The sequence below is a fragment of the Panthera pardus genome, unplaced genomic scaffold (assembly GCF_024362965.1).
Source record: "Panthera pardus isolate Hobbes unplaced genomic scaffold, ASM2436296v1 HiC_scaffold_13, whole genome shotgun sequence".
Lineage (NCBI taxonomy): Eukaryota > Metazoa > Chordata > Mammalia > Carnivora > Felidae > Panthera > Panthera pardus.
The window spans coordinates 60,421,221-60,436,309 of NW_026526688.1; the positions used below are offsets into that span (position 1 = coordinate 60,421,221).

At 35.3% G+C, this 15,089-nt stretch overlaps 1 protein-coding gene across 1 annotated transcript in view; it reads right to left on the bottom strand.

The window, feature by feature from the left end:
• ANXA10 (annexin A10) overlaps positions 1-15,089 on the bottom strand; it is a 98,620-nt gene that overhangs the window by 54,332 nt on the left and 29,199 nt on the right. Inside the window, exon 2 of the mRNA XM_019441049.2 lies at positions 7,287-7,368. Within this exon, the coding sequence (XP_019296594.1) occupies positions 7,287-7,368 (82 nt within the window). The remainder of the gene's footprint in view (positions 1-7,286; positions 7,369-15,089) is intronic.

Consider the following 15,089-nt stretch of genomic DNA (forward strand, 5'->3'; position numbering starts at 1 on the left):
TCATGAACACTGAATTAACAGATACTGAACTATTTCTCTGAGGGGAAATATACAGTTGTGTTTCTACAACCTCTGGTCACAACATTTTTGTCAACAGAAATGCCATTTACGTTACATATATTTGTTAGCCAATGTCCTGGTAAAACATGCCTGTCTCATCAGCATTGAAAGCCTTCATTTCCTCATGTATAAAATTTATATTTTTTGTATAAAATTTTTCTGTATAAAATTTAAGAGGTATTTTTAAAGAATATCTTAAGGAGGTATTCTTCTACAGCCTACTAATCTACAGAACTTGTTCAGCTGAAAGTTTAACAGTTTTATGCTCTATCACCTTTTGAAACATGCAAGCCATCTAGCACTTTCAGAAAAAAGCTGATAGTTACACTTTTTTATACTATTATTAGCTTGTCATCTCATGAACTCACAAATTTAACTGCTTTTCCATAGCTTCATAACATAGAACAGATGTTACTTTAGCATTTTTCTGGACAGCTTCATGCATTGATCAGTGAATTTTATCTTTTTTTCGGAATGTACTATATTAGTGATTTATTCACATTGATCTCATGGCCAACAGCATTAGAACTCATGTCTGAATGAGGCTTATCCGATGCACATGTTTCCTCCATAATATTTCTTCTTGTGCTTGGGAACACTCACCAGCACTTCAGCACAACATTTGTTGGGGGCATTTTAAAGAATACAATCACCAACCAAAAGCATAAAGATGCAAAAAATGTAGCATTAAATAGACTACAAAAAGAATATTTGTTAACAGTATGAGAGCTGTGGCAAGGAGGCAAAGCATCATTTTGTCTAATCTTAGCTGGTAGTAGGTACTCTGGTGACTCAAAGTTTTCATGTCTCTGCACATGTCTGTTAATGACCATGAAAACACTACAAATATTGATTTTGGTGTTATAAGTAAATTTTAGCCAGTAGGCAAATGGGCAAATGTGGAATCTATGAATAATGAGCATTGACTATATGGTCAAATAGGTAAAGTGTCCTACCAGGCAAGAAAATACTTATTACTAAAATTTCAAATTATATCTAAATAACACTGAGTGGCCTACACAGATAGATTATAAGTAATGAGATAGAGGAAGATATACTATGCTAACATAATGAAAAAAAAGCTGGAGTAACTATATTATTTTTAACACAAAAGACTTCAGAAGAAGGAAAATTATTAGGGATAAAGAGGGTCACTCCATAATGATAAAGGGGCCAATTCTCCAAGATGATATTATAAATCTTAATGTGTGTGAGCCTGATAAAAAAGCATCAAAATACATGAGTCAAAAACTGATAGAATTGCTAGGAGAAACAGATGAATCCACTATTTTATCTGGAGTTTAATGCCTCTTTATCATAAATGGATAGATTCAGCAGGCAGAAAACTTGTAAGAACATGGTTGAAATGAACAACATCATCAATCAAGTCAATATAACTGATATCTATAGAATACTTCATCCAACTGCATCCAAGGAAAGCAATGGATTATTTATTCTTCTATAGCTCACGTGTAACACTAAGACTACATAAAATACACCTTAACTGGTTTAAAATAATAGAAAGTATGCAAAATATTCTCTCAGACGACAGTGGAATTAAACTAGAAATAAGTAACAGAAAGATAGCTGGACAACTCTAAAATTCCTGGAGATTAAACAACACACTTGTAAATAACACATGGGTCAAAGTAGACTCAAGAAAATTTAAAAAATTCAAACCAAATGAAAATGAAAATATAAGCTATTAAAATTTGTGGTATGTAGCAAATGAAATGATTAGAGGAAATTTTGTAGCATTGAATAAATATGTGGGAAATTAAGAAAGACCTAAAATCACTAACCTAAATTTCCACCTTAAGAAATCAGAAAAAAAGAACAAATTTAATCTAAAGTGGGCAGAAGCAAAGAAACAATGAAAATTAAAGTAGAAATCAATTTAACTGAAAACAGAAAATTAATAGAGAAAAGCATTTAACCTGAAAGCTCATTCTTTGAAAAAAATCAATAAATTTGGTAAGCTGCTAGCCAGGTTAACTAAGAAAAAAAGGAGAAAAGATATAATTACTAATATCAAAAACGAAAGAAGATATGTTATCACAGATACTATGGATATGAAAAGAATAGTAAAGGAATACTAAGAACAACTCTGTGCCCTCAAATTTGATACTGTAGATGAAATAGACAATTTCTTCAAAGACATAGTCTACCTAAACTCACACAAAGAAAAATAGACAATATGAATAGGCCTATGTCTTTTAAAGAAATTAAATAAATATTAAATAACTTGTCAAAACAGAAAGCACCTGGCCCTGATGGGTTCACTGGTGAACTCTACCAAATTTTTTTTTTAAATTTTATTTTAGAAAGAGAGCATCAGTAGGGAAGAGGAGCAGAAGGAGAGAGAAATTGAGAGAGAGAGAGAGAGAGAAAGAGAGAGAGAAAGAGAGAGAGAGAGGGAGAGAAAGAGAATCTTAAGCAGGTTCCATGTTCAGAATAGAGCCCAATGAGAGACTCGATCCCATGACCCTGGGATCATGGCCTGAGCTGAAATCAAAGCTGTATGCTCAACCAGCTGAACCACCCAGGTGCCCCTCTACCAAACTTTGAAAGAATAAAATTATATGATTTTTTTTTTTACAATCTCTTCCAGAAGATAGTAGTAGAGGAAATACTTCCTAAATCATTCTATGAGGTCAGCATTACCCTAATACCAAAACTAGAGAAAATATTACAAGAAATGAAAACTACAGACCAGTATCTGTCATGAACACAGAAGTAAAATTTCCTTAAAAAACTGGTAAATTGAATTCAATGTTGTAAAAAAGAATTGTGTATTATGACCAAGTGGTGTTTATTTCAGGTATTCAGGTCTTATCTCAGTATTTGAAAATCAATTGGTATAATTGAATAGAGAAAAAAAATTGTTGACTGTATCAACAGATGAAGAAAAAGCATTTGAAAAAAATCCAACACATATTCAAGATGAAAGTTCTGAGTAAAACCTATAGGGAACATTATACTTAATGGGGACGGAGACTGAACAAGGCAAATAGCATGGACTGTTTCAAAAAGATTAATTTTGACTTGTATGCAGCTTTGTCAAAATTCAAGCATGTAGTTTAAAAATAGTTCAGGTTGTCCAGTATCTCACAGGGATGATTTGGAAATTATATTTGTTAACTGAGACAAAATAAACACAGTTGTTCTAAGATTACACGGATAACAAAGATAGTTTCGACTGGTAAGGAACTGGATACTGAACTGCACTATTAAGGAATGTTAACTGAGAGTTATTCCTTTTTAGTATGATTGGTGAATTTTTATACAACTTAAGACAATTAAAAAAAATTTTAAGTTTATTTTTGAAAGAGAGAGACAGAGTATGAGTGGGGGAGAAGCAGAGAAAGAGAGATAGAGAGAGAGAGAGAGAGAGAGAGAGACAGAATTTGAAGCAGGCTCCAGGCTCTGAGCTGTCAGCACAGAACCTGACATGGCACTTGAACCCATGAGCCATGGGATTATGACCTGAGCCGAAGTTGGATGCGTAACCAACTGAGCCACCCTGGTGCCCCACAACTTAAGACAATTTTTGTCAAAACTGCTCATTTTCATTTGCTTTTGGGTATTTTTTTTTTCTTTCTTGTTTTTCTAAATAAAGCACAGTAGCCAGGTCAAAAATCAGCAAGTGAGACTACATTAAACTCGAAAGCTTCTGAAGAGCAAAAGAAACAATTAACAGAATGAAAAAACAAACAAACAAAAAAAACTATAAGAAAGGGAGAAAAGATTTGCAAATCATATACTTGATAAGGGATTACTGTGTTGTGTACTTGAAAGTGTCTAAGAGAGTTAATATTAAATGTTCTCACCATCACAACAAACAACACAGTATTCTTAACTGTAATCACAATGCTGTATATTAGATTCCCAGAATTTATTCCTCTAATAATTGAAAGCTTGACCAGTAACTCCCCATTTCCCCACCCCTCAGCCCCTGGTTGTTTTCATGAGTTCCGCTGTTTTAAATTCTGCATATAAGTTATATCATACAGTATTTGTCTTTCTGATTCATTTGCTTAGCATAATGCCCTCAGGATTTATCCATGTTTTCTCAAATAGCAAGATTTTCTTCTTTTTATGGCTGAATAATATTCCACTGTGTGTGTGTGTGTGTGTGTGTGTGTGTGTGTGTGTGTGTAGAGAGAGAGAGCGAGAGAGAATGAGAATCCCGTTTTCTTTATCCATTCATCTGTTGATGGACACTTAAGTGGCTTTCATGTTTTGGCTATTGTGAAAATACTACAGTGAATATGGGGGTGCAGATATCTTTATGAGAGAGTTACTTCATTTCCTTTAAACACCCAGAAGTAGGATTGCTAGGTCATATGGAAGTTCTGTGTTTACTTTTTTGGGGAACCTCCATACTGTTTTCCATTGTGGCTATACCAGTTTACATTCCTACCAGTGGAAATTCCCTTTTCTCCACATTACTTGTCTTTTTGATAGTAGTCATCCTAACAGGTGTGAAGTGATATTTCATCATAGTTTTTATTTGCATTTACCTGATGATTAGTGATGTTGAGCACCTTTCATGTACTTATGGGCCATTTATATGTCTTCTTTGGGAAAGTGTTTATTCAGGTTCTTTGCCCATTTTTAATAGAATTATTTGTTTTTTGCTATTGAGTTGTATGAGATTCTTCTGTAATTGATATTAATCCCTTGTCAAGTATATGATTTGCAAATCTTTTCTCCCTTTCTGTAGTTTGCTTTTCCATGCTGTTGTTTCTTTTGCTCTTCAGAAGCTTCTAGTTTCTGGCTGCTGTGTTTTATTTAGAAAAACAAGAAAGCAAAAAAAAATACTCTAAAGCAAATGAAAATGAGAAGTATTAACAAAAATTGTCTTAAGTTGTGGGGCACCATAGTGGCTCAATCAGTTAAGTGTCCAACTTTGGCTCAGGTCATGATCTCATGGTTCAGAGTCATCAGGATGGATAGATGTTTAAAGCATTTTGATCTGTGTTCTTGCTCTGGCATGCCAGAGTGGACAGTATGCAATCAAAACCAAAACCTCCTGAAATTCTTCAGTCTAAAACACTGACAAGCAAAAAATTACAATGGTCAAAATGAATCCATATTCTGACCCTCCAGTTGCTATGACAGGAAAATTGAAATTGGAGCAAAGAAAAATTTTTTCAGTGAATAGATTGATCTATAGTTTTAAAGCAAAAATTACTCTCCTGTAGACCAAGTTAATCTATAACTTTTTGTTAACTTGTCTCTGTATTTTTTCTATGATGACTGATATTTTAAAAGGCATGAAAGCTTGCAAACTCCTAAAGTCAACTTTAGAGAGCATATTTAAAGTCCTTTATTGTTTTCCTCTGAGATTCTGCTAGTGAATAAAACACAAAAATGAGCATGCATGCATGTGTTCCTGTGCATGTACACACACACACACACACACACACACACACACACACACACACACACAGCATCGTTCTCTTAAAGGCGACCTTATCTTTAAAGTTAAGAGCTTAATTTCTTATGAAAGGCTTTGCATGTTCTGTGCAAACATTTCGATATTTATCTTCATGCTCACCTGAAGTCTTAAAACAGGTTTTAGTTAAGGAAAATATATGGATGTTTAACAGCTCCATTTCGTTTCTTTTTTTTGTAATTTTTTTAAAATGTTTTTATTTATTTTTGAGACAGAGAGAGACAGAGCATGAATGGGGGAGGGGCAGAGAGAGAGGGAGACACAGAATCGGAAGCAGGCTCCAGGCTCCTTGCCATCAGCCCAGAGCCCGACGCGGGGCTCGAACTCACGGACCGCGAGATCATGACCTGAGCTGAAGTCGGCTGCTTAACTGACTGAGCCACCCAGGCGCCCCCGTAAAGGTTTTTAAAGGTAAGTGCTGGTTAATTTGTTTATTTTTTTGTATTTTGTATTTTGTTTACTATTTTGTATTATATTACAGTATTGTAATTTTTAAAAAAAATTTTTAATGTTTATTTATTTTTGGGACAGAGAGAGACAGAGCATGAACGGGGGAGGGGCAGAGAGAGAGGGAGACACAGAATCGGAAACAGGCTCCAGGTCCGAGCCATCAGCCCAGAGCCTGACGCGGGGCTCAAACTCACGGACGGGAGATTGTGACCTGAGCTGAAGTCAGACGCTTAACCGACTGAGCCACCCAGGCACCCCTCCATTTCGTTTCTTAAAAATTAAATCTTTCTAAAAATAACTCAACAGTTTTCCTCCCTTATCTCTATATTCCTTTTCTAAACTCTAGATTCAATTCATTGAATATCCAATTAAGAATCCGCATGCCAAACTCTATGCTCTGGGAACTCTCTGAAGTCAGTAGTGACACAAAAGGACAAACACAATGAAAATGAGATTGGGGGTGACTGGATGGCTCTGTCCCTTAAGCATCTGACTTTGGCTCAGGTCATGATCTCACAGTTCATGGGTTGGACCCCCGCCTTGGGCTCTATGCTGACAGTTTAGAGCCTGGAGCCTGCTTTGGATTCTGTCCCCCTCTCTCTCTGCCCCTCCTCTGCTCATCCCTCTCTCTCTCTCTCTCTCTCTCTCTGTGATAATTAAACATTAAAAAATTAAAAAAAAAAGAAAGAAAGTGAGATCAGTGACATAGGAATGCAGGAGAGGGTGCCCCAGAGGTTGGCATGGTTTGTTGGGTCTGGAGTCCCCAAAGAACAATTCAAAGAGGAGGAACTATTTGAAGAGGATCTTGAATAGAATTTGGATACAAAATAACAGGAGAAGAAAAAAGCATTACAGGCAGGGGATTATTGGACTAGTTTATAGAGATGTGGAAAAGCAGATCCAATTTGGGGAATAGCAGAAAGTCTGATTTAGCTGGAAATGGAAGTAGCAAAAAAAAAAAAAAAAAAAAAAAAAAAAAAAAAGGCTAGAAAACAAACAAAGGCAAAGAAAGATGTTTTTCCCCAGATTAAGGTTTTTTGGTTTGGGGTTTCATTTAGTAGTTAGTGGTGAGACATTTAAGGATTTAAGATAACAACATGTGAAGATCAGATTTGTAATTGAGAGCACAAATTAATTTATCCATTATTGTCCTTTTCTATTATTTTTCTTCTTATTCTAGTTCATTGCCCAGCTTTTTGTTTTAATCCACATTTGCCTTCCACTAGACATCAGCTATTTACACCCATATTATAATATTAAAGCAAGGTAAAATGAAAAAATTACAGTAAAAGATGATAGAAATGATCTGGCTTACCAAATCCTTGGAGTGCTCCCTCTAGCATTTGGGCGTCCATTATGGGGTTGAAATTGGGAGCTGGGAAGATGGTTCCTTGCACCTGGTGGGAAGGGTGAATGAAAAAGAGATTGCACTGTTTTACCAGAAAGATTTCAACAGTTCTTTTTGCAGATAAATGGAAATAAAAATACATTCCATATATTTAAATTACTCTAAGACATACACATACATCTATTAGACAGATGTGTTAATTGTATATTAATTGCATGGAGCAAATTTGGTTGTTGTTTTTTAATCCACTGGCCTTATTATATTGACATCTATCATTCATCTAGGAAATTGAGACACTAGAACCAATAGTAGAAAATGTGAAAGCCAAATAAATATAAATCTTTGTAATAAACAGTAAACATTTTCTCAGGAGTTGATGGCTGTTTTAGAGAAACTGAAGAGAGAACTCTATTGGGGGGGATTCATGACATTCATATGAAATAGAAGTGGCACTTGCCACCATAGGTTTTTTATGCATCAGGGACCTTAAAATCATGTTAGAGAAAACAGAAATATTTGAATTTGGACTATGGGATTCATAAAAATCTAGGTGATATAGATAGGGCAGAGATTTTTTAGCTGAAACTTGCAGCTGCAGAGGAAAACATAAAAATGTGACTGACATTCCATTTAAATTCTCTCTCTTGCTAATAATAAAATGGCAGAACATTTGTGTTGGGCTTTGAATACACAGTCTATTATTTCAGACAGAGCCAGCCAGGACTAGGCACTGTAACATCATACTCAGTACAAAAGAATTGTCAATCAAAATTTATTAAGAATGGGAACTCCGCCCCTCCCCTCCGTTTGTTGTCAGTGTGGCCAGAAACATCGGGAGAAAAAGCCTTCCCCTAGCAAATGGGTCTACTAGGCCTTGAGAACTCAAGCTTTCACCAAGCTCTTCTGCAAGAATAATATCTTAGATGAAGATGAAGTTTTCTAGTGCCCATTTTCCAACAGTAGAAAATTAATTAATGAGAAGACTGCACCATCATTTCTAGTCCAAGAAATATACATATACAAATACCAAAATATTTATGAAAAGATTTTGGGGGGTTAAGAGCATTGTTCACTTGAATTAAAACTAAAATTTAAATTCTGTTTGGATTTCATTTGACTAATATTAATGATCATGAGGCTGTCTATTTGAAGGAGACTGGGAATCAATTGTGCTATGGCCATATTTTCATAAGTACAGCCATGTTAGGAAGACATCCTTCTTAATTACATATATGGCAGATGTACATAATTAAAATGAAAATATGGTATGCATCTTACATTGCTAAAGTGCATGCAATTTGCTTCTGATATTCAAGTTTAGTGGAAATGATCCAGAGACTAATTTCTCTTGAGCCAATCCTCAATTCTGGGAGCTATTTATTAGGAGACAATATGAATGTTACCTCCTTTATCCACTAACCTGTTCCGTTGGTCTCTATTAAGAAGATAGACTTTGATTCTTCTTTTACTTATTAAATGCAGTTTAAATAGCAGATTCTAATGTAAATTCCTAGGTTGAGTTCTCCTCACCTGAAGCATTTTTTTTTTAATCTTGTTATCCTAGAAAAATGAAAGCTTTAAACTTTTGAGAGAACAGCCATCTATTGAATGTGAAAATTGTTTTCTGCTATTTGTCATTGCCTTTTTTGTCCACGTAGTTCTTTCTCAGTTTTTTTCCCCCATTGGGAAAATAAAGTGTTTTTTTGAGGCATGGAAAAGAGATACTGTATTTCCCCTATTTTAGGAGTTGGAAGATTTGTTTGGATAAGTCTTGTGTGGACAATACCTTTTTTTTTTTTTTTTTTTTTTTTTTTGCCTTGGAGACCTTAATTTTGCTGTCTGCTATTAGCTAATGGGCTGTTTTAAAGTATAAAAGACAAAATGTATTTGAAAACAATAAGACATATTCTTAAATGGGGTAAATTAATCTAGGCAATTTTAAGCACAGAGTATGCAAATTTTCACTACAAAACATCTCATTACTGGCTAGACTAGGATCTTTCAGAATTTCTATTGGAGTGCTATAAAATAAGTGCTATAAAATAAAAGCATATACCTTTATAGGGAAGAAAAAAAAAACTCTAAAATTTATAGGTAAAGGAAGTTGTAAATGTTTATAATGACTTATCAGACACAATCTGTAGGTGAAAGAGGTATTTTTTCTTGTGTTAATCCTTGTACAGATTAATAGTGCAACATACTTTTGCAATATAATGTAAAAATTACTTTCTTCTTTTTTCTTTATGGTTCTCATATTGTTTGCCATTTAAACTCATTATTTTCTTGTCAGCTGGCATTGTTAATATGCTAAAACTCTTCTGGAAAAAAATTCAACACGAAGTAAAGGAAAATTGTAAAAGCTTAGTAATTCACAAAGCACAATTTTTCTAGTATGTATTTGTCATTTATGCCCATTTATATATCATAGCAGAACATTTTTTTATTTATTTTTAAAGTTTATTTATTTTGAGACAGAGTGCATAGTAGAACATTTTATTTATTTATTTATTTATTTATTTATTTATTTATTTACTATTTTAAAAATTTATTTACTTATTTTGAGAGAGAGAGAGAATGCACGGTGTGGAGGGGGCAGAGAGAGAGATGACAGAGAGAGAAGCCAGAGCAGACTCAGTACGGAGCCTGATGCATGACTCAAACCCATGAGCTGTGAGATCATGACCTGAGTTAAAATCGAAAGTAGGACACTCAACTGACTGAACCACCCAGGCACCCCCATTATATTTCTTTTTATGCCAATTATTATGTTTTAATTAAGCTAAAGTGAGCAATATTATTCCATATAAGGCACACACTTAATGTTCCTTTTACTTACTTTGTCATTGTATACTAGTTTTGTCATTTATTTATTTATTTATTTAGTGAGAGTGAGGAAGGGACAGAAAGAGAGGGAGAGACTGAGAGTCCCAAGCAGGCTCCACACTGTCAGTGGGGCGCCTGATGCAGGGCTCGAATTCACAAACTGAGATCATGACCTGAACTGAAATGAAGAGTTGGGAGTCTTAACTGACTGAGACACCCAGGTGCCCCCTGATTTTGTCTTTTAATGATAGTATTTTTCCAGTTTTATTAAGCTGTAATTGATATATAACATTGTGTAACTTTAAGCTGTATAACATGATGTTTTGATATATGTATATAATGCAAAATGATTGCCACAGTAAGGCTGATTAACACATTTATCACCTCACAGTTTCATTTTCATTCTGATAGGAACATTTAAGAGCTACTCTTAACAACTTTCAAGTATATGATCTAATATTGTTAACTAAAATCACCAGGCTCTATGTTAGACCCCAGACTTTTTCTCCTTATAGAAACTGGAAGCTTGGACTCTTTGACCAACATCTCCCAATTCCACACTCTGCACCCCCCTGACACATACCCCTGCCAGCCCCTGGCAATCACCAATCTTTTAATGATCATTTGAACTAAACTGACCAGTTAAGTCTATTGAAACAGTCAATTATAAGTTTTTAATTTTCTTCCCTGAATTAAATAATTTGAAACAAAAAAGATTGATTAATGGTTTGGGGCCATAAAACTTTTTCAAATGACTATGATATAACTATAGGTAGATACTCATCTATTTTAAGGTAATTTGATCTTTCCTTTGGATATTTTCCCCAAAATCTGTGCTCAACCGTATTCTATACATTCCTTAATACACAATATCAGTCTCTCTGATGAAATTTATGCTGACCATTTCTTTTACTAACTCCCTAGCATTTACTGCATTTTTATTTAAAATCTGCACTTTATGTTTTCCTATTTGCTATCTATTCTTAAAATGGGGAATTTCACTGTGTCGTATAGAGTACACATCGTTTTATAACATATTGCCCTAAGTATTTATTCTTTGTCTTCATTTCTTATCCTTCTAATTATATTTTATGTCCCTTGACCACAGAAGGCATATTAATTCTATGTCATGATTTTCTATGTAGTGAGATCTCTTTTTAAAATATTCTCATCTACTGGTGATGTTACTTAAGTTAAATGATTTCTTAAAAAATAAAATATTTGGCTGAATGACCTGGCTTTATACACAATTAATATAATAAAACTTTTTTATTTTTTTACAAATACAGACCATATATGAATTAAGCAGATTCTTTTAGTCATTATATTTATCATATTTATTGTTTTGTATTAGGAAAATTGAACAGAGACAAATAAAGGAGACAGACAAATAAGAATTACCCTGGAGAAGAGGTGTAGGAGAGGGAGATGTTCCTAGTTTGCTAGGGCAAAAAATTTTTCCAACCACATGTATGAGCAAGTAAGTGATCTGGGAAGAGGGAGAACAGTAAGTCTTGAAAACTGATTCAAGTGAGAAACAGAGGATAGAGGCAAGGAGTGGCAAAGGCAGGATTACTAAAGGACATCTAAAGTCTTTTTTGGGGGGAGGGGATCAAATCTTTTTTATAATTTAAATATTTATTGATTTTTGAGAGAGAGAGAGAGGAAGAGAATGAGCACGAGAGAGGCAGAGAGAGAGAGGGGGAGACATAGAATCTGAAGCAGGCACGAAGCTGCTGTCAGCACAGAGCCCGACATGGGGCTGGAACTCATGAACTGTGAGATCATGACCTGAGCGAAGTCAGAGGCTTAACCAACTGAGCCACCCAGGTGCCTGTCAAACGATTTTATTGAGCAGCTTTGAGGGAAGGTCAAAGGGGAGGAGCAGAAGGTGACCCTACGTCCTCTGTCAGGCCAGAATCTTCCCAGCTTCACAGTCACTGAAAAGGGACATCTAAAGATTTTTATTTTTAAATGTTTTTTTTTAATGTTTATTTTTGAGAGAGGGCGCGCGCGCGCACACACACACACACACACACACACACACACACACACGCACGAGCGGGGGAGGGGCATAAAGATTTTTAAGCATGAGAGTAAAAGGATGACACAAAAAGAAGTGAGGTAGGTAGCAGAGGTAGGTAATTTAGAAACCCAGTTGAGATATAATGCACTCCTGAACACAGATAAACAGCATGTTCTTAATACAGATTGCTTGGTTAGCTGAATGTGATTTAACTTACTAATTGTTGAGATGTATTTTAACTGAATGCAGTAATAGTATTTAGTCTTTTGGAATGGTCAGAGGCTGTTGTTTGGGGTGTTTTGAGCATATATACCTCTTAAAGTGATGTTCTATTTTATACTCGTGTTAGAGCAAATTGGGAATTTCAAAAAATCGGACACTTTCAGATGTGACATGAAAAATGTGCATACGGTAAAATTATCTTATTTATCTTGCTTTGAAAATTGACAGATTTAGAAATAGTATCACTTGTCTAAGGCAAAATAAATTCTAATGCCTGTCATTTCCATTTAAATTCTTACCACAAGGTAATCAAAATATAATCTTTGCTTCTAGTCATTTGTGAATTTAGGTTTTGACAGAGGAATACAAAATACTCCCTTTTTAAAAAACAGAATAAACTGCCTCATAAACTCACTAAGCAGAAGAGCATGAGTAATTTGTAGATTTAAAGTTAGCTCTAGAATCTCCTCTGAGTAAATAATGAATAGATTTCTTTAACTGACAGAAAAATTTTTAAATTATTTCCTGGAACTGAATAAAAACTGAGAAAAAACACATATATTTTGCTCATGAGGTTGATAAAATTATTTGCATCATCTCAGATCAATAGGTACATCAATAAGTATATCATATTTCACTTATTCACAGCTACCCCAAGGGCCAGGGTCCGTAAAACCATATCCCTCCAAAGTCAGCACTCATAAGCTACCTACAGTTTAATCCTTTTTCTCATGTGTCTTTTGAGTTATACTCATATTGAGAATCTGAATGCCTTAAGACTTTTAGGCTGAAATATTAGCCGTGCATGTTGACGATTTCATGGACTGGATGCTTGTTAGAATATAGGTTTCAGTGAATAGTTCAGCATCATCAAAATACCTTGGTTTTGGTGTAGTGGAGATGACAGTATCTCCAGTTAATTTAGTGTTGAAAAATTTTTTTATAAATATTTTAAATTTATTTTTGAGAGAGAGAGAGAGAGACAGAGAGTGAGCTAGAAAGGGTAGAGAGAGAGGGAGATACAGAATCCAAAGCAGGCTCCAGACTCGGAGCTGTTAGTACAGAGCCTGATGCGGGTCTCAAACTCACAAAGTGTGAGATCATGACCTGAGCTAAAGTCTGATACTTAACCAATGGAGCCACCCAGGTGCCCCATTACTTTAGGATTTTTAGAACTCTAAGAGAAAATCTACAGAAATCTTGGGATTCCCTTTCCATAGAGCACTTCCCTTGAACCAGACATTTATTCATCTTTGGGGCATTGGTCCTTGGCTCAGGCCCAAATGCATTAAACTCTCCTGAAGGTATTCAGCCACCTAATCTCTGACTTCTATCTGACAAGAGTTTTCTGATGGGGTTTCAGTGGCTTTAAACACAACACTGAAAGGTGGGTTGACAAGCATTGTTCCCCTCTCTTGCCCTCCCACAACTATTGTGCCCTTCAGTCCAGTCCTGTCAGCCCCATCCTTACAACATTATTCATGTGATTCTCCTTTTTAAAATTTCTGTCACTACTGCTTTAGTACAAGACTTTACCACTTTCTTTTGGTTTTATTTCAATATGCTGCTAAGTAGGTCCAATTTGCCTTCACTGCCAGGGTGATCCTTCTAAAAAGATCAAACACATCATTTGTCCATGACTAAAAATTCTTCTTTTTTTAAAGTTTATTTATTAATTTTGGGGAGAGAGAGAGAGAGAGAGAGAGAGAGAGAGAGAGAGAGAGAGAGAGAGAAAGAGAAATACCCAAGCAGAGCCTGACACAGGGCTTGAACCCACAAACTGTGAGATCATGACCTGAGCGAAAACCAAGTGCCAGATGCTGAAACGACTAAGCCACCAAGGCGCCCCTCCATACCTAAGATTCTTAATACTCAAAGCAATGCTTCTCAATATTTGTTTTCTACTGTGGTGCACAGAATGGATGATTTTCACATAAAAGAAACATCCCTGGGAACATCTAGGGTTATGAACACATACCGGGATGCTGGCCTTATTGACATTTTATTTTTGCCTGCTCAACAGAGTATATTGTACTGTTGAGTGAAAATCTCATATTAGAGAGCAAAACATGAATTGTAAGTAATGGAAATTGTAAGCAAAGGATCCATACTTTGGATTATTAGCATTAATGGCAGTATTTATTATTTTCGGTGCATGGTGCAACTCATTCCTGTGACTGAGAGTAGATGACTTGTGAGGTTTAGTTCAGATGTTCTAACAGAGTGAACAGTGTTCTTCATGACCTCGTCCTTTACTGTCTTTGTGGGTTTATGTCTTATTTTCTCTCTCCCGAAACTCTCAACTCCCATACCATGGCATATAGCCACACACTCCAGCCAAAAGAGACAGCTGTATCTTATTTGTTCTGTTCCATAAATTGGGAATATTCCCCTTCTCCTTGCAACATACACATTCATCTCTGATTCATCTTATGATTTTTGTAAACATCTATTCAAGATTTAACTTTTAGGCTTTAGCTCCAGTGTCACCTCTCACAGGGAACCCTTCCTGATGCTTCCAGTAGAACTGTCTGCTCTTTCCCTGGTGTCTACAATTTTCCTAGGCCAGAATTGTAGTATATCCTGTTAGAGCACCAGTGATGTATCAGCCAAACATATTCATTTCTAACCGTACCAAGTTTCTAAGAATAATAAATCTTCCTTTGTTTTGTTGAGAATGAACCTTAATGTGAGTAGTT